At 49.3% G+C, this 20,745-nt stretch overlaps 1 protein-coding gene across 3 annotated transcripts in view; it reads left to right on the top strand.

The window, feature by feature from the left end:
- Window positions 1-20,745, top strand: part of LOC140392880 (rap1 GTPase-activating protein 1-like) — a 297,081-nt gene that overhangs the window by 228,831 nt on the left and 47,505 nt on the right. For all 3 annotated transcript variants that reach the window (XM_072478632.1, XM_072478634.1, XM_072478633.1), the window contains 2 exons: window positions 3,986-4,064; window positions 4,492-4,545. In XM_072478632.1, coding sequence (XP_072334733.1) covers window positions 3,986-4,064; window positions 4,492-4,545 — 133 coding nt within the window. The remainder of the gene's footprint in view (window positions 1-3,985; window positions 4,065-4,491; window positions 4,546-20,745) is intronic.

Here is a 20,745-nt window from a genome sequence, read left to right on the forward strand (position 1 = left end):
AACACACTGATTCCCCAAAACACTGAGCCCCGAACACACTGAGCCCCCAAAACACTGAGCCCCCAAAACACTGAGCCCCCAAAACACAGAGCCCAGAACACACTGAGCCACCAAAACCCTGAGCCCCGAACACACTGAGCCCCCAAAACACTGAGCCCCCAAAACACTGAGCCCCCAAAACACCGAGCCCTGAACTCACTGAGCCACCTAAACACTGAGCCCCGAACACACCGAGCCCCCAAAACACTGAGCCCCTAACACACTGAGCCCCCATAACACTGAGCCCCCAAAACAGTGAGCCCCCAAAACACTGAGCCCCCAAAACACTGAGCCCCTAACACACTGAGCCCCCAAAACACTGAGCCCCGAACACACTGAGCCCCCAAAACATCGAGCCCCCAAAACACTGAGCCCCGAACACACTGAGCCCCCAAAACACTAAGCCCCCAAAACACCGAGCCCCCAAAACACTGAGACCCGAACACACTGAGCCCCCAAAACACTAAGCCCCCAAAACACTGAGCCCCCAAAACACTGAGCCCCGAACACACTGAGCCTCCAAAACACTGAGCCCCCAAAACACCGAGCCCTGAACACACTGAGCCACCAAAACACTGAGCCCCGAACACACTGAGCCCCTAAAACACTGAGCCCCCAAAACACTGAGCCCCCAATACACCGAGCCCTGAACACACTGAGCCACCAATACACTGAGCCCCGAACACACTGAGCCCCCAAAACACTGAGCCCCCAAAACACTGAGCCCCCAAAGCACCGAGCCCTGAACACACTGATCCACCAAAACACTGAGCCCCGAACACACTGAGCCCCCAAAACACTGAGCCCCCAAAACACTGAGCCCCCAAAACACCGAGCCCCCAAAACACTGAGCCCCTAACACACTGAGCCCCCAAAACACTGAGCCCACAAAACACTAAGCCCCCAAAACACTGAGCCCTCCAAAACACTGAGCCCCGAACACACTGAGCCCCCAAAACACTCAGCCCTGAACACACTGAGCCCCCAAAACACTGAGCCCCTAAAACACTGAGCCCCAGAAACACCGAGCCCCCAAAACACTGAGCCCCTAACACACTGAGCCCCTAAAACACTGAGCCCCCAAAACACTGAGCCCCCAAAACACTCAGCCCCGAACACACTGAGCCCCCAAAACACTAAGCCCCCAAAACACCGAGCCCCCAAAACACTGAGCCCCGAACACACTGAGCCCCCAAAACACTGAGCCCCCAAAACACTGAGCCCCCAAAACACCGAGCCCCCAAAACACTGAACCCCGAACACACTGAGCCCCCAAACACCGAGCCCCAAAACACTGAGCCCCGAACCCACTAAGCCCCCAAAACACTGAGCCCCCAAAACACTAAGCCGCCAAAACACTGAGCCCTGAACACAATGAGCCACCAAAACACTGAGCCCCCAAAACACCGAGCCCCCAAAACACTGAGCCCCGAACACACTGAGCCACCAAAACACTGAGCCCCGAACACACTGAGCCCCCAAAACACTGAGCCCCCAAAACACTGAGCCCCCAAAACACTGAGCCCCCAAAACACTAAGCCCCCAAAACACTGAGCCCTCCAAAACACTGAGCCCCGAAAACACTGAGCCCCCAATACACTCAGCCCCGAACACACTGAGCCCCCAAAACACTGAGCACCCAAAACACTGAGCCCCCAAAACACTGAGCCCCCAAAACACTAAGCCCCCAAAACACTGTGCCCCCAAAAGACTGAGCTCCCAAAACACTGAGCCCCCAAAACACTGTGCCCCGTACACACTGATTCCCCAAAACACTGAGCCCCCAAAACACTGAGCCCCCAAAACACTGTGCCCCCGAAAGACTGAGCTCCCAAAACACTGAGCCCCCAAAACACTGAGCCCCGAACACACTGATTCCCCAAAACACTGAGCCCCCAAAACACTGAGCCCCCAAAACACTGTGCCCCCAAAACACTGAGCCCCCAAAACACTGTGCCCCCGAAAGACTGAGCTCCCAAAACACTGAGCCCCGAACACACTGGACCTTGAAAAATACTGACCCCATAAACACTTGACACTGAAAAACACTGAACCTCCATAGGCGCTGAAACCCAAAACACTGAATCACAAAAACAAGGGAACACCAAGACACCGAACTTCAAAAACACAGCCCTAAATCACAGAGCTCCAAAACATTGAAGCTCAAAAACCCGGACCCAAAAACACTAAATCCCCAAAACATCAAACCCCCAAAACACTGAACACCCACAGACAATGAACTCAAAAAACAACTCAACTCCCTCAGTACTGAACCTCTGACAATGCTGCACTCCCTCAGCATTGACCCTTGGAAAGTGCAGCACTCCCTCAGTACTGACCCTCCAACAATGCTGCACTTGCTCAGGACTGACCCTCTGACAGTGTGGCACACCCTCAGTACTGACCCTCTCACAGTGCAACACTCTCTCAGTACTGACCCTCTGACAGTGTGGCATTGCCTGAGCATTGACCCTTGGACAGTGCAGCACTCGCCCAGTACTGCCCCTCCGACAATGCAGCACTCCCACAGTACTGACCCGCTGACAGTGCAGCACTCCCTCAGCACTGATTCTCCGACAGTGCAGCACTACCTCAGTCCTGACGCTCCGATATTGCAGCACTCCCTCAGTACTGACCCTCTGACAGTGTAGCAATCACGTGCCCTGAACCTCTGACTGCATCACACTATCTCAGGACTGCCCCAGAGGGAGAGTACTAAGAGGGTGCTGCATTGTCGGACGGTCAGTTTTGAGGGAGTGCTACACTGTAATAGGGTCAATACTAAGGCAATGTGCACTCCCTCAATACTGATCCTCTGACAACATGGCATTCCCTGAATATTGAGGCTCCGATTGTGCAGCTTTCCCTCAGTACTGACCCTCCAACAATGCAGCACCCCTTCAGTACTGACCCTCCGACAGTATCGCATTCGCTCTTTCCTGACCCTACGAAAGTGCCACACACTCTCAGTACTGAACCTCCTCCAGTGTAGCACTCCCTCAGTTCTGAGCCTCTGACAGTGTGGCACTCCCGTAGGACTGAACCTCCGATAATATGCACTCCCTCATTACTGACGCTCTGACAGTGCAGAACTTCCTTAGTATTGACCCTATTACAGTGTAGCACTCCCTCATAACTGACCGTCCGACAATGAAGCACTCTCTTAGTACTGGCCCTCTGACAGTGCCGCACTCCTTTATTACTGAACCATCGACAATTTGCACTTCCTCAGTACTGACCCTTTGACAGTGCTGCGCTTCCTCAGTACAGAGCCTCCGACAGTACAGTGCACCCTCAGTACTGACCCTTTGACAGTGCAGCACTCCCTTGGTACTGACCTTCTGACAGTGCAGCACTGCCTCAGTACTGACCCTTTGACTGTGGCACTCCCTTGGTACTGACCCTCTGACAGTATCGCACTCCCTCAGGACTGACCACCTGACAATGTGCACTCCCTCAGTACTGACCCTCCGACAATGCATCATTGCCTCAGTCCTGACCCTCTGATAGTGCAGCACTCCCTCAGTCCTGACCCTCTGACAGTGCAGCACTCCCTCAGTACTGACCCTCCGATAATGCATCATTGCCTCAGTCCTGACCCTCTGATAGTGCAGCACTCCCTCAGTGCTGACCCTCTGACAGCGCAGCACTCCCTCAGTACTGACCCTCTGACAGTGCGGCACTACCTCAGTACTGACCCTCTGATCGTGCAGCACTCCCTCAGTACTGACCCTCTGACAGTGCGGCACTACCTCAGTACTGACCCTCTGATCGTGCAGCACTCCCTCACTGCTGACCCTCTGATAGTGCAGCACTTCCTCAGTGCTGACCCTCTGACAGTGCCGTACCCCTCTCATTCTGATGCGCAACATAAGTAAGTTAATATTTAGTGCTGCTTGAAGCAACAAATTAGAATTTAAAATACCTTTGTCTCTTATTCCTCAAGGACAAAATTGCAGACACATGTTGACACAATTCCAGTCTCGTCCCTGACCGAAATTCCAAATGCCGTTCAGATGGCAAAGGTATGTTACATTTGCTGGTTATTCATTGTACAGTATGGTTATGCTGCTGTGGTAATGCTGAGGGAGCTTGATGCTGACACTGGTATAAAGTGGGGTGTTTATACTGTCAAGGTAATGTTGAGGGAGTTCTGTATTGTACCTGTATCTGGGAGTGCTCAGTGCTGACACTATGTGTAAAGTCGTGGGGAGGGGGGGTTACACTGTCAGGGTAATGTCGAGGGAGCTCTGTATTGTAACTGCCTCTGGGAGTGCTTGATGCTAACACTGGGTATAAAGTGAGGGGGGGGTTAGACTGTCAGGGTAATGTAGAAGCAGCTCTGTAGTGTACCTTTCCCAGAGATTCCTCGATGCCGACACTGAATATAAAGTGAGGGTGCGTGATTGGAGAGATTAAACTTTGCCTCATGTAATGTGTATTGTCTTCCAGTTGGTGAATGAAGATGTTACTGTTGAACGATTCTACCCTGTGCTATACCCTAAGGTAAGAGAGAGAAAGACAGAGAGAGTGATTCATAAATATAGGGCACAAGTGGATAGCACTGTGGCTCCTGTTGCTCTGTTTACTTGCTATAAATATGGCGGTTAATAAGGTCGCTTTTCTTAATCCTAATTATGCGTATGCTTTCAGAGTCGCCAGGTATCTCTCGATACTGCCACAAGGTTCAACCCGAATACCAATCAAACAGCCAATACACCAGTTAGGTAGTTCAAAGTCAATACTACTTTATTTACACACAGTATGATTTACTCATGCACAATAACACTACAGGCTAAACTATCTCTATCACTAACACCTATACTTAACACCGGGTGCCCACTTAGGTCAGAGGAACAATGGCCATTGTTCGGATCTGAGGCTGTTGGGTTCGAAGAGGAACAGGAGTACAGCTAAGGTCGTCCGTCTGGTAGCGAGCGTTGACCTTGAACTTACTTGCTTCTGGTGATGCTGGTGGAAGGGTCTCTCCGCTTGAGAGCCGAATCCAAGAGAGTGAACCTTTGGCAGGGGTTCCTTCTTATACTTGGAGGGGCTTTGCGTGCTTTTAGGCGGGCCTTAAACTTGGTCCCAATTAATTGGGCAGCTCCTTGATCATTGTCATCGATCTAAGCCAATAAAGGAGCGGGTGCCCTGATGGCTAGGCGTGTCCTAGGTGGCCGTTGGCCTTGCTTTGTTTGTGTCTTCTGGTTGTGGTAGTGGCGCCGGAATGTCTGGGACAGTATCGGCTACCTGAGCACTCATTCTTTGTTTCCCGGAGATGGGCCATCAATATGTAAATCGACCCAGAGTTTCGGTTCCGTCTGCAGACTGCCTTCCAAATATACATTCAGGCTCTGTGCCTGCTTGTTGCGTTGTATTGTCCATTTTTCCCTATAGGCTCTGCGGGTGTCCATTTTGTATACTGAAAGTGGCCATCCCAGATGGCTACACACCCTCCTTGTGATCCTCAATGCGAAGCGTGAAGGATCATATTACTGAATCTTCTTTGTTCTCTGCCTAAGTCGAACACCCAAAATCAAGGACAAGTTCTGTCCTACACTGTCCTATGGATTGGAACCTTTACCTAAATTGCTTTATGTACATCATATCATTGTAAACCTCTAAGGGGCGCTATAACATTCAAGCATGCATTACATATCTTTTTCATTTAAAACACGGGAACCTCTAACTATCCTTCTCTAAACTATCCTTAGTCAATCAAAACAATTTACAAACAGTATAAACTATATAATAGCAGCATTACATTTCTCTGTATCTTGACGGTCAAGTACAGAATTTCACATCTTATTTTATTAGAACAAACAAAAAAATTAGTCGAAGCACTTTATTTACTTAGAGAGAGTTGGGGGGTTTGCTGGAGTCCGAAAATAGGGGGTCGGAGTGTATAGCCCGGAGTGCGGGAGGCTTTCCTTCGCCATTTCTGAAGTCTCAGTGTCTGGATGACACTGCAGAGTATTGCTGTGACTAACAGTGCTTCTACACTGTAAGAAAGGGAATACCATTTTATAAGGTTGTCAAACCAGGTTGGTGTGTCAGTGGCTGTCTCTGTGTGGTGTGTGGCAGGGATGGGAAACATTCACGGCCTGGGTCAGGGAGGTCGCGTCCGCGCGCAACTGTAGTGATCCCACGAAGATCCAAATGTAGATCATGATGTCTGTCTTCATGTCCTCTTTTTCCTTCTTGGTCTTCCTCTGTCTTCTGTCGTTCTGGATTTCCTGTGGACACAAGCATAATATCTGTTATTACCTTGTTTAAGATCTCGTAAGTCTGTCTGTCTGTCCTTTTATTATCAATTGCCCATTAGATTTGTCACCATATGTGACTCCCTCATTTTTTTTTTAAACCAAATATTTTTGGGGACAAGACATCCGGAAAAAAAAATACTGTTACAGCGCGAGCAGTCTCGCAGTCTGTGCGGTCGATGTGCTGAGTGGACGGACAATTTCTCCGTCCAGCAGCAAAGTGTTCCATCCAAGTGTTTGAGGATGTAAATCGCATGTGGGAGATAGCGACCTAAGGGCCGCTGGAAAATAAACAAAACTTGTGGCAAAGAGCATTCTTTAAACCACATCCTAAAAGAACAGGAAGAGTTTCAAACCAAAATATCCGAATGGGGTGCGTATGGGCTGCGGCGGGACAAGAATGGGTGGAAACCCCGGGTAGGACGGTTACCAGTGCCGTAGGTGCACTACCCGAGCATAGCTGACCAGATGGGGTCCTCAGGCAGGGCGGGGATCATTGCCGTTACTCCACTGCCTGGGTGACCGGACAAGAACGGAAAGAATTTGTGTCCATCGTGGATACTGCCTCTTATGATTGCCGTCGAATCAGAAGAGTAGTTATGACTGTAGCAATTTGGCGTGGGGCCATGAATAAACTGTAACAAAGGGTCGGACGCAATACAAACATTCAACATTTAAAAATGGCAAACTAAAATAACAAAATCGGGCAGGCTCCATCAGAACAAAGGACACCGTAAATCTCAATTGGTTCCTTTTTACCATCATCTGGACACCTCATTGCTCTATAGCGAAAAGAGTTGCAAAGGGGCTCGTCTGGTGGGAGTCAGACTCTGAGTCATCATTTTCTCCCGGTTGCCGCACTCGTGACTGGAGTAGCTGTGCCAAGGCTGCTTGGGGCGAAGTGGGGTCCATCTCAGTGTTGCGGATGAGTCGGCAGGAATTGTCGTGGTGCCAATGTTTGGTGTCGAGGTTGGAGGCGGTAGGAGGCAATCTATCGTCATCGGGCGGTGGGCCCGGTTCAGGGGCTTTTATGTATGTGGTCTCAAAGGGGTCGAATGAATCTTTTTCGGAGTCGCTGGGAGTGGGAATTGGTGCAGAATTGAAATCGTGTGGTGGGTACATGGGGTTTAGTGTATCAGTGCTGTCACTGTCGCTGTCGGTGCTAGTCCATAAGACCATAAGACCATAAGACATAGGAGTGGAAGTAAGGCCATTCGGCCCATCGAGTCCACTCCACCATTCAATCATGGCTGATTTCAACTCCATTTACCCGCTGTCTCTCCATAGCCCTTAATTCCTCGAGAAATCAAGAATTTATCAACTTCTGTCTTAAATCCACTCAACGTCCCGGCCTCCACCGCCCTCTGTGGCAATGAATTCCACAGACCCACCACTCTGTGGCTGAAGAAATTTCTCCTCATCTCTGTTCTAAAGTGACTCCCTTTTATTCTAAGGCTGTGCCCCCGGGTCCTAGTCTCCCCTGCTAATGGAAACAACTTCCCTACATCCACCCTATCTAAGCCATTCATTATTTTGTAAGTTTCTATTAGATCTCCCCTCAACCTCCTAAACTCCAATGAATATAATCCCAGGATCCTCAGACGTTCATCGTATGTTAGGCCTACCATTCCTGGGATCATCCGTGTGAATCTCCGCTGGACCCGCTCCAGTGCCAGTCAAATGAAGGGAGAGGCGGAGTCATGCCTCTGGGGGTGGAGTCGACGTGGTGTCCGAGGATGGGCTGGATTGGTTGGGGGAGGGTAGGAATAGGCCGTCCATGGGTTGGCCGTGTTTGTCTGCTGCTGCAGGTGAGATGTGGTGTGAGTGGTTGCTCTGTGTGCCATAAGCCTTAAGCTGGTTTACGTGAAACCATCCTGACTTGCCATTGGGATAAGTGATCTTATGAACGGAGGGGTTGACTTTATCGGAAATGAAGTAGGATCCTGCAAATTTGGGGGAAAGAAATGAACTGGGGTTGTACAGGGAGAGCATGACCTGCTGCCCTACTGAAAATTCTGTGGCGTGTACTGTCTTTTCAAAACATACTTTAGTTTGTTTCTTTTGCGTACCAAGCCTAACAGCGAGCTGGGCTGCTTTAACATTATCGAGAATCTGCTGTACCACTTTCTCATGGGTGAGGGCGGTGACTGTGGGGCTGGGCAAATCAAGCCCTAACAAGTATTCTGTTCCCTTCATGGGTCGTCCGGTCATGAGGGTGTGGGGGTTGTATCCTGTCGAAGTGGATACCGTGTTCCTTATGAACATGAGTGCAAAGGGGAGAACTGTGTCCATGTGGTATTGTGCTGTTGCACCATTTTCCTGAGGGTTACCTTGAGGGTTCTATTCATTCTCTCTATGATTCCGCTTGATTGGGGGGGGGAGAGGCAATATGGAATTTTTGTCGAAAATTGTGAGGACATTTTTCATGACACATCCTGTAAAATGTGAGCCTTGGTCTGACTCTATACTATGGGGAAGGCCCCATCTTGTGAAGATGTGCTGCGTTAGGATCTTGGCTGTTGTTTTTGCCGTGTCAGTTCTGGATGGAAAAGCTTCCACCCATTTCGTGAAGGTGTCGATTACTACCAACAAACACATACTTAAAACCATTCTTGCAGGGGGGTAGGGGACTTATGTAATCAATCTGTAAATTAGTCCAGGGGCCATTAACAGAGCGGGTGTGACTGAGCTGAGCTTTCCTCGTATATCTGTCTGGATTGTTCTGGGAGCAGATTAAACAATTTTCAATGTAATGCATCACATTGGGTTTTAAATCGGGCCACCAGCGGAGAGGTCTGAGGTGGGCAAGAGTTTCTTCTATCCCTTGGTGTCCATGGTTGTCATGGAATTGGCAGATAATTTGGTTTCTGTCTTGGGTGGGGACCACATAAATACCATCTTTTAAAATTATGCCATCGTGTGCTGTTAAAGCGTTTCTGTACTTATCGTAGGGAGCTGGGAAGTTACTTTTTAAAACTTCCCGGAGCTTTTCGTCTTCCTTTTGGGCTTGAGCTAAATCTTGAATATTGGTCTGCGAGACCTGGACTGCGTGTACTGGGGCACTCTCGGGGGGATTCCAAAAGTGACCGTGTCTGGAACCTGTCTTTGCTAGGGTGACAAATGTTGAATTCTTTACCTGTCAGCCTGGCCTCAATAAAACTCGAGATGGATTTGTAGGCATAGTATTATTTATTTTAATCCAACTTGCAAGTCTGACTCGCTTCTCAGGGACACAGAACACAGAACCAGTCTCCTGGACCCCTTGGAAACGAATGAGGTCCGAGACAAAGGGATCTCTGCAAATACATTCAAATGGCATCAAGTTTCACATACAGATTCCCATAGGTCATCCTATACCCTTCCTGACCTGGCCATACACCCTAATTGGCTCACTTCTCATTCCTTAACCCTGGGCCTCTTGTTACCCAGCATCCTTTTCCCCTCCTCTACCAGACACTCCTCCCCCTTCCTTGCCATGCTTGCTGAAATCCTTTGTCTTTTGTCTTTTGTGAACTCACTAGAATTAAACTGGCCTACATCTACATGACTGTAACTAATATTTAAACTAACTATCTTATATCACATTCGTCATTCCCTCCTTTTATCATTTCATGATAACCTATCTATTCAATCCGTAGCTACGGTCCCTCATCTAAAAGATTCGTCGCTGCATTTCCAATTCCTGTTGCAGCCCCCCTTCATCCGCTGCACCATCGTGGATCCTAACAGCCAAGATTCTAGGGGCATCTATCTGTTCCAGTGCACCCCGATTCTACCCATCACGCATTTAAGGATGGCCAGGCCCACAAAGATGCAGCCGAGTGCCACGGTTAGGTCTTGACCTCCCATGATACACTTGCCCTGCACATACCCCACTCTCACGGGCCAGAAGATAGTCAAGAGCAGACCGGTTCTGCATTGCAAACAACCGCAACTGAGGCAATTCCTTGGTTATTGCCCTGAGGGCTCCCAAGGTTTCGTTTCCCAGGATGGTAAGGCCACAAATAAAGTAATTCCTATCGCTAACCGCCAAGGAACCCCCCATACCTCCCAGTTTATCCAGCTTTGGAACGCCCATTCGGGCCTCCCAGCAATGCGGAAAGCCCTAGTCCCAACAGTGATATGAGAGACAATCGCCCAGCCACAAAGGAGCTGGAGGCCGGCGTTCAATGGAATGCAGGTGGTGTTGTAACAGACACATTGGCCAGGCACCTGAGTGATATGACACATCCTGTCCGTACAGGTGGGGAACTGACATGTTATATTCGTTTCCACCTCTACCAGCAAACAGCCGTATCCGTCACTGCCGAAACAATTCTCGTGCTACCGGGAGTCTCTATTGGGAGTGAAGTGGCTAGGTATGTACGCCCTCCACTGTTGCAGCCTATCGTACTGTGAGTGGGAATTATCCCGAGGAAGGGGAAGGCAAATAGCCGGTGGTACGGAACCCGGATCGTAAGGAAGAGTGACTTGCTCGGGCGGTGGCTCGGAACGCTGACAATGAACCACCGTTTGGGGAGTGCCCCAAAGTGGTGAAACAGAAAATAACCTAGACACCGCTGCGGGGTTCGGGGAGCAGACAACCCGTCCGTGGCCATACAAGCGGTGGTAAATCTGGTAGAAGAGATTCATACTACCCGGGTTTTCCTCAGTCTGGGTCCTAAATGAATTAAGTGTATCTCCTGATAACCTACGTTCTAGTTGTACTCCCCTTCATACACGCCCAATCCTCTCTCTAGTCCCCCTCTCTCTCTCACAACCTCTTCCTACCCTCTCCTAACAGTCTGATTTTACCTTTATCGCACCAATCTTAACACATCCAAAATCAAATTTACATGTACTCCAAAAACAAGGCAATGTCCATATAATGTTCCCTTCCCATCGCCGGGACCGGTGCAATTGCTTCATGAGTCCTGCATTGTCCGTTAACCTGATGACCTTCCATGAGATGATACCATGTCCTCGTATATGGGGGCAGCGAAGAAAATCACCTCTGCATAAACAAAATGTCCTTGTAGTTTGGTTGGGGTTACAGATGTAGATGATATTTCCCTTTTCCATGTCCGTCGCCGATATCACTCCAAGCGAGGTGAGGCCGAAGATTACACAGGCGGTGCGCAGCCATCCCATCATACTTCACACCTGTAAAACAGCGTTGGGGAAGGGAGGCAGGTTAGTAACCAACCTTTTTACAGTGGTGGAGGTGGACCAAAGCACTCCGCCCCTCCACTTTAACTGCAGTGGGGGTGGTAAGGAGAACTTGGAAGGGCCCCTCCCATCGCGGCTCCGACCCTTTCCGAGTCCAATTTTTGACCATGACATAACTACCGGGCTGCACTGAAAGTGAGCTAGGTAATGGGGCGGTGGCGAGTGAGTCGCGCGGACCTGGCCATGGAGCTCTTTGAGGACCTTAGTGAGGGCTAGAACATAGGTGGTCATTTCTTCAGTCATATGGTGAAACTGAACCAGTCTGGGAACATGCAGGTTCTAGGGAGTTCTAAGGGCCTGCCATAAAGGATCTCGGCAGGAGAGAGCCGGCCGGCCCCACAGGCGTAACCCGCAGCTGGAAGAGGGCAACGGGGAGCAACTTAAGCCATGTCAGTCCCCTGTCTGCTCTTCATTTAGCCAATTTAGTTTTGAGGGTCTGATTGTGTCTCTCAACCAACCCGGCCGCCTACGGTCTGTACGCACAGTGTAACTGCTGGCATTTGCCCAACTGGGAGCAGAACTCTCTATTAAGTTAATCTGTCCAATAAAATGAGGCCTGTTATCAGAACTTAACTGAGCTGGTATACCGTACCGGGGAATGATTTCCTGCATCAGAACTTTAACCACAGTAGCAGCTTTATTATCGGTAGTTGGATACGCCTCAACCCATCTGCTGAACACATCCACAATGACCAAAACATATTTATAACATTGACAACATTGACACCTTTCCAACTCAATGTAATCCATTTGGAGCGTCTCAAAGGGACCACTGGGCAACAGGGTTTGCCCCTTCCCACAAGGGATACCTTTTCCGGTGTTATTTTGCTGACAAATCAAACACCGATTACTGATTCTCTGGGCCAACCCCTGCATTTTAGGGTGCCACCAAGAGTCCAGCAACAAATCACTAGTCCCCCGAGCCCCACAATGAGTTGCAAAGTGTACACATTCGATGACCCATAAAGCCAGTACATCAGACATACAAGTCTGATGTGCTGGCGTGGTCCATAAAGAGGAAACAGAATCATATGTACAACCTAACCGTTTCCACATTTGTTTATCACTCTCAGGAGCGTCCTCCTATAACCTTATGACGTCTTGGATGGTTGGCATTGGCTTGTCAGAAGCAGACCTATTTATAGCAGATCGTTAAGTCTGACTTAACATTTTAGGCACCATCACTTGCTGAACTTGCGCGGCTGTCTGCGCTGCACAATCTGCTTGTTCATTACCAACGTCAACTGGGGTCGGAAATCTGCGCGGGCATAAGGAGGGCCTGCAGTAGGTCATTAACTAAACCCCGGTGAGATATTTCCGTGCTGGCCGAGATAAGGAATCCCCTATTCTTCCAGAGCTGTGGGTTGGCTGAAGTCGACTGTTAATCGTTTCAGGGACCTCAAAATATTTTATGGCAGTGCCGTCTGGCGTGACTTGAAGTGCGTACTCTGTTGGATCTGAATGATCCACTGCCCTCCTTACCATAGGCCCCAGATCCTTGGCATGGTACTGGACGTGGACCTGACGTGTAATATGAGGGCCTACAGAAGCTGACTGTGGCCATAAATGTGGTGGTATTGTAACAAAATCGGCTGTACCTTCTTTTCCCGTGACTGTGGCTGTAACCTTGACTGGCCATTCGGTCCCAATTAACAGCCGGTATTTGTCCTCCAACTCCCTGTTTTGTCCGGTTCTGTCATAGGCCAGGGTAACATGGTGCAGTGAATGTTCAATGTCTAACGTCCACCACTGGGGTGTAATAGAAATATAGCACTGTTGTCTCATCCTCCATGATTGAACCGTTACCCCTTTGTCTCCGTACTCTAGCTGTAGCTGGAAAATACACAGTAAATCTCGGGCCAACAAGTTACAGTCCAATCCAGTAGTCACCACAAACTGATGATCCGCAGACTTATTCTCGTAAGTGACTGTCACAGGTTCAGAAATAGGATACTCACACACCTGTCCTTGGAACCCCGACAATTGCTGGGTGTGGTCGGGTAGTGGTAGTTGAAGTTCTGATTGCACCGAAGACATGGCTGCTCCAGTGTCGATTACAAATGGGTAATGTTGATCTCCTATCTGCAGAGAAATAATAGGTTCCCTGTCCGATTGGAGAGTCCTTATGACTAAATTAGCTAGTTAATCTTGTGTTGGGAAAGGGTTTGTCTGGGAGAAGTCAGTGTACCTCGTCTGTCCTCCCCTTGGTGGGTACCCCCTCCTTTGGGTCGGGTAGTCTCATTCTGCTGCCCGTCTTTTAAAGGGGCATTCCTGTTGCCAGTGATCTGCACGGCTGCAGTTAAAACATGTATTGTTTCCTCTACATCTGCCCCGTCCTCTTTTCCCAGTCGACCAATGGCTCCTCAGAGGGGGCGGCGGTTGTAAAGCTGTTGGTGCATACGGTGGGCCATAAAAAGGAGCTGAGGGTCCATTTGGGTGGGTTTGATATCCTACCCCATGTTGATCCATCCAGCCAAGGTCACAATATTGGGGGTCCAGCTGGTAAGCCACCGTATCTGCCGCTGGTTGGGGTCTCAGATCATCCTTTTTCATTACATACTCAGTCTTAATCTTTGTAACTGAGCCTCCTTCCTGGCCTACACCCTCCTTCCAATAAAATCAGACTGCCCTGGCCATCTGAGAAGGGTCGTTCTCTGTCCAATTCATGTTATTACATTTCACGGCAGTAGCCACAGAAGGTGGTAGGCATTGCATTAACATAGCACAATATTGAGGGGAATTCTGACCATTTTGGTGTGGCAAGTCGCCTGACTGCCCACGATAGATTTCATTAAAACGTTTCAGAAATTCCTCTGGCTCTTCAGTCTTTTTAGGTTTAAGGTATAAGATAGCAGAAATGTTTATGGGCTTTTGAAATGTGACATTCAACGCATTCAGGATTTGTGCCCGTCTATCATCGTCCAAAGCATGGGCCAAAGGAGTGCGGCGTGGCTAGCATAATTCAAGTGATTGAGATGATTGCGGTACTCTGCTGGGGTTAAAGCCTGCTGGACTAGGGCCCAGAGGTCCCTTGAATCAGCTTGACAAACTGAGATGGTAGTTCTCAAATAATCCACAAAAGCAGCAGGAGATTTCTTCCTGTCTGGGATTGCAGCCAGAAATGCCATCATCTCACTGGGTCTCCATGGGAAATAAATGTCTATCGTGGGCTGGGCGGTCCCCGTTACAGCATCAGGGTTTGGTATTTTCCTTATCGGCAACTCTCTCAGAGTCTCACTAGGGGGCGCTCTAGTGGATTCCTCTGGCTCTTCAAAGACTTTGACGTCCTTCCCTTCCACTAGGGGGAGCTCCAGCTCCTCAGAACCATTCCCATCCTCTTTCTTTGTTCTCATACTTTTCTGTCCTACCATATCAGTCTGAAGGGATCTAGGTGGTATGCGTGATTGTTTCTGGATAGGATCAGGCCCCTCTCTCATTGTCCGAGATCGGGTCCCAGAGCTAACTGGGCTTGTTGATCAGAGCACCCCTTCTCTAACAGATGGTGAAGATGCTGAAATAGGATCCAAGCTATCAACCGAAGGGGCTGGAGGGGCTGGCATGATTTGAATCTGGGGAGCAGTGACAGGATATAAATTATGATACCCTGGTGGTTCCGGAATTAGTGCAGACAATGCTACTGGTGCAGTCGGGACTCTACCCGACATGGTCCAATTCTCTAGGTCCTCATCTCCTTCTGTCAATGCAAGGCCAGCCATTGAACTACGTAGCTCTTTTCTTTTAACTCGAGTCCACCCTCTCTTTACTTGCGCGTTTTTTGAATGCACACTCCTTTTTCAAGATCTCCAGAGTTTTCTGGTTCCCCCTTTCACTAATTGGAATCCCCATTTTAAGGGCATTTTCTTGCCAACTTAATAGCATGATCTTATCCCTCTCATGTTGACAATATTGTCTCCATTATCTAATTAACTCTTTAGCTTTCATACTTTGGCTCGCTTCTTTTTTATTTATTTGCCTATTTATAACCAATGGCAATTTCTGCTACTTGGCAACATTATTTAAAAGGTTTTAACAGTGTTCTTTTAAAACTTAAAATGTTTGAAAATTCAAATTGAATTCCTGCAACCTGCAAGCTTAGCTCTGATCTCGACTCAGAACTGAATTTACGATTTGCTTAACACAAACTTGTATAACTTATACAACTTAATTAATTCTTTATCTTAACAATTTTTCTTTTAACAAGTTTTTCTTACATTCACAAAAATGTTGGCTGCTATCAATGAGGGAGCAGTGATTTATACCGGAGCAAAGTCAACTGTCATCTCCAGATTTACACTTTTTAAAATGGTGTCAGTGAGTTTCTTTAAGTTTCTATTAATTCACAAATAAAATGAAATAAACATTATTTCAAGTGATTCAAACTTAAGATTCTGGAAATTTCAATCAATTGCTTGCTAAAATAATTAACTTTTATCAAAGAGGTGGAGAAATCCACTGGTTTCCTTTAATTAATTCAAAACGTAACTTTGCTGGAGTTTCACTGACTCGAAAGAAAGGTATCCGATTACACCACAGGCTGCTGCTGTTATCTCAAGGCCCGTGTGAGAAGCACTATCTGTAGTCTTTGACTTTGGCTGCTGTTAACCCTTTGAGAGACTTCTGCTTTAACTAACATGCAGCATCCAGTTCTATGGATGTTCTTTTGTTTTGAAATTTATCCAAACATTTCCCCATAATCTCTAACTAGTCCTCAAGACTGCCTTTCTTGCCACTACAGTCCAAGGATACAATTTTAGCTTAATCAACTATAGATTTAAAAGCACTCATGAAACTGAACCCTCCTTTCTGAGGTCCCATCAGTTCATCAAAAACACTCACACATGGAATTAAACCATCAATTCGATGTCCCATCAATCCCAAAACTACACACATATGGAATTAAACCATCAATTCGATGTCCCATCAATTCCAAAATTAACCCAAAACCGAACTATCAATTTATGATATCCTATCAGTTAAATTTTCTAATCCCCAGACTGACCTTTGATTTCGTCGAGACGATCTTTCCGTACCAACCGCGAGTGACCAGACCAATCAAACCATGAGAAGAGGGGAAAACCAATGTGTGTCATTTTCAAGCTACACACATTGTGGGCCCGTTTCCACTTGTCTTGTCCAAAATCAGACTAATTCTGATTTCGCTGTTGGTCGGTAACCGTCTGGAGAAATCCCAGGTTTCGGCACCAAATGACAAATGTTGAATTCTTTACCCGTCTGACTGGCCTCAATAAAGCTCGAGATGGATTTGTAGGCATAGTATTATTTATTTTTAACCAACCTGCAAGTCTGACTCGCTTCCCAGGGACACAGAACCAGTCTCCTGGACCCCTTGGAAACGAATGAGGTCCGAGACAAAGGGATCTCTGCAAATACATTCAAATGGCATCAAGTTTCACATACAGATTCCCATAGGTCATCCTATACCCTTCCTGACCTGGCCATACACCCTAATTGGCTCACTTCTCATTCCTTAACCCTGGGCCTCTTGTTATCCAGCATCCTTTTCCCCTCCTCTACCAGACACCCCTCCCCCTTTCCTTGCCATGCTTGCTGAAATCCTTTGTCCTTTGTCTTTTAAAACTCACTAGAATTAAACTGGCCTACATCTACATGACTGTAACTAATATTTAAACTAACAATTTTATACCACATTCATCAAGGGCGTCTGCCTTAACGTTACCGGGGGGGGGAAGAACGATGGTGGCTACGAATTATAATGATACCGTATTTACGATCTTTTGCTGTCCTGAGAATATGCTGGAGTAATGGGGCCGAGGGTAGGGGTTTTCCGTCCGCGGAAATAAAACCTCCATATTCCCACAGGGGTAGAAACTCAGTTAAACTATTGCAGACATATAGGCTGTCGGAGTATATATCAGCTGGGGCCGGGAACGAGTCAGGGTGTTCTACAATGGATGCAACGGCTGCTAATTCTGCTGCCTGCGAACCTAGATGTCCAGGCAATTTCAATGATATCTCCTCTTTTTTTAAAAAAAATATATTTATTAAAGTTTTTTAACACAATTTTTCTCCCTTACAAACAATAACCCCCCCCCCTCCCCCCCGCCCCCCCCCCCACCCCCGTAACAAAAAAAAAACGAGAAATCGCGCAGAGCAAGATATATACATGGCAAAATTATATATTTACACAGCTTTGTACACTGGCCCTCACCCGTACGTGCCAGTTTCCCCAACCCTTCATGTTATCTCTTGCTCATCCACCCTCCCAGGCAGTCCCCCCTTTCTCCACCCCCCCTCCCCCCCCCCCTCCCAGGGCGTCCCCTCCACCCCCCCCCCCCCCCAAGGTTGCTGCTGCTGCTGACCGACCTTCCTCTAACGCTCGGCGAGATAGTCTAGGAACGGTTGCCACCGCCTGTAGAACCCCTGCGCAGACCTTCTCAAGGCGAACTTAATCCTCTCCAACTTTATGAACCCAGCCATATCATTTATCCAGGCCTCCAGGCTGGGGGGCTTCGCCTCCTTCCACATTAGCAAGATCCTTCGCCGGGCTACTAGGGACGCAAAGGCCAGAATGCCGGCCTCTTTCGCCTCCTGCACTCCCGGTTCGTCCACTACTCCAAATATTGCTAGCCCCCAGCTTGGCTTGACCCGGACTTTCACCGCCTGAGATATTGCTCCCGCCACTCCTCTCCAGAACCCCTCCAGTGCCGGGCATGACCAAAACATATGGACATGGTTCGCCGGGCTTCCTGAGCACCTTCCACATCTGTCCTCTACCCCAAAGAACCTACTCAACCTCGCCCCCGTCAAGTGCGCTCTGTGGACCACCTTAAATTGTATCAGGCTGAGCCTGGCACACGAGGAGGAGGAATTAACCCTACCTAGGGCATCAGCCCACAGACCTTCCTCGATCTCCTCCCCCAGCTCCTCCTCCCATTTACCCTTCAACTCTTCTACCAGCGCTTCCCCCTCTTCTTTCAACTCCTGGTGTATTTCCGACACCTTGCCCTCCCCGACCCATACACCCGAGATCACCCTGTCTTGAACTTCTTGTGCCGGGAGCAACGGGAATGCTCTCACCTGTCGCCTCACAAAAGCCCTCACTTGCATATATCTAAAGGCATTTCCCGGAGGTAACTCGAACTTCTCCTCCAGTGCCCCTAGGCTCGCAAACGTCCCGTCGATGAACAGGTCCCCATCTTCCCCGGGACAAACCGGTGGTTACCCCTGATCGGGGACCACACCGAGGCTCCCATTGCACCCCGGTGCCGTCTCCACTGGCCCCAGATCCTTAGCGTTGCCGCCACCACCGGGCTCGTGGTATACTTTGTCGGTGAGAGCGGCAGCGGTGCCGTCACCAACGCCCCCAGGCTCGTTCCTTTACAGGACGCCATCTCCATCCTCTTCCATGCCGCCCCCTCTCCCTCCATAACCCACTTGCGGATCATCGCCACATTTGCTGCCCAGTAGTAGCTCCCCAGGTTTGGCAGCGCCAACCCTCCTCGGTCCCTACTGCATTCCAGGAACCCTCTCCTTACTCTCGGGGTCTTATTCGCCCACACAAACCCCATAATACTCCTGCCTACTCTCTTAAAAAGGCCTTAGTGATCACGATGGGAAGGCACTGAAACACAAACAGAAACCTCGGAAGGACCACCATTTTGACCGACTGCACTCTACCCGCCAGCGAGAGCAGTAACATGTCCCATCTTTTGAAATCCTCCTCCATTTGCTCCACCAACCTCGTCAGATTCAGTTTATGTAGGGTCCCCCAACTTCTGGTGATCTGGATCCCCAGATACCGAAAGCTCCCCTCCGCCCTCCTCAGCAGTAGGTCCCCTATCCCTCTTTCGTGGTCCCCCGCCTGTAATACAAAGAGCTCACTCTTCCCTACATTGAGTTTATAGCCCGAAAACTCCCCAAACTCCCTTAGAGTCTGCATGACCTCCACCATCCCCTCCATTGGATCCGCCACGTACAGCAACAGGTCATCCGCATATAGCGACACCCGATGCTCTTCTCCCCCTCGGACCACCCCCCTCCATTTATTAGACTCCCTCAATGACATGGCCAATGGTTCGATCGCCAATGCGAACAACAGGGGGGACAGGGGGCACCCCTGCCTCGTCCCTCGGTACAGTCGAAAGTACTCCGACCTCCGCCGGTTCGTCACTACACTCGCCATCGGGGCTCTGTAAAGGAGCTTAACCCAATTGGTAAACCCTACCCCGAACCCAAACCTACGCAGCACCTCCCAGAGGTACTCCCACTCTACTCGGTCAAAGGCCTTCTCCACGTCCATAGCTGCCACTATCTCTGCCTCTCCCTCCTCCGATGGCATCATTATCACGTTTAAGAGCCGCCGCACATTGGTGTTTAGTTGCCTGCCCTTTACAAATCCCGTCTGGTCCTCGTGGATTACCCCCGGGACACAGTCCTCGATCCTCGTGGCCAGCACTTTTGCCAGCAACTTTACATCCACATTGAGGAGCGAGATTGGCCTGTACGATCCACATTGCAGTGGATCCTTGTCCCGCTTTAGGATCAAAGAAATTGTCGCTTCCGACATTGTCGGGGGCAGGGTCCCCTCCTCTCTTGCCTCATTAAAGGTCCTCACCAGTAGCGGGGCCAACAGGTCTGCGTACTTCCTGTAGAACTCCACCGGGAATCCGTCCGGTCCCGGGGCCTTCCCCACCTGCATGCTCCCCAAACCCTTGCTCAGCTCCTCCAACCCAATTGGTGCCCCCAAACCAGCCACCTCTTGCTCCTCCACCCTCGGGAATCTCAGCTGATCTAGGAATCGTCTCATCCCCTCTTCCTGGGATCTGTACAGCTCTTCATAAAAGGCCTTGAATACCTTGTTTATTTTCGTTGCACTCCGAACCGTGGCTCCACTTCCATCTTTGACTCCCCCTATTTCCCTCGCTGCCATCCTCTTACGGAGCTGGTGTGCCAGCATCCGACTAGCCTTTTCCCCATGCTCGTAGATCGCCCCCTGCGCTTTCCTCCACTGTGCCTCCGCCTTCCCTGTGGTCAACAGGTCAAACTCCGTCTGGAGCCGTCGTCTTTCCCCAAGTAATCTTTCCTCCGGGGCCTCTGTGTATCTCCTGTCCACTCTCAAAATCTCCCACACTAACCTCTCCCTTTCCATACCCTCTGTCTTCTCCCTATGAGCCCTAATGGAAATTAGCTCTCCCCTGATCACTGCCTTCAACGCATCCCATACCACCCCCACCCGCACATCCCCGTTGTCGTT

Source organism: Scyliorhinus torazame, chromosome 16 (genome assembly GCF_047496885.1).
Source record: "Scyliorhinus torazame isolate Kashiwa2021f chromosome 16, sScyTor2.1, whole genome shotgun sequence".
In the NCBI taxonomy this organism is placed as follows: Eukaryota; Metazoa; Chordata; class Chondrichthyes; order Carcharhiniformes; family Scyliorhinidae; genus Scyliorhinus; species Scyliorhinus torazame.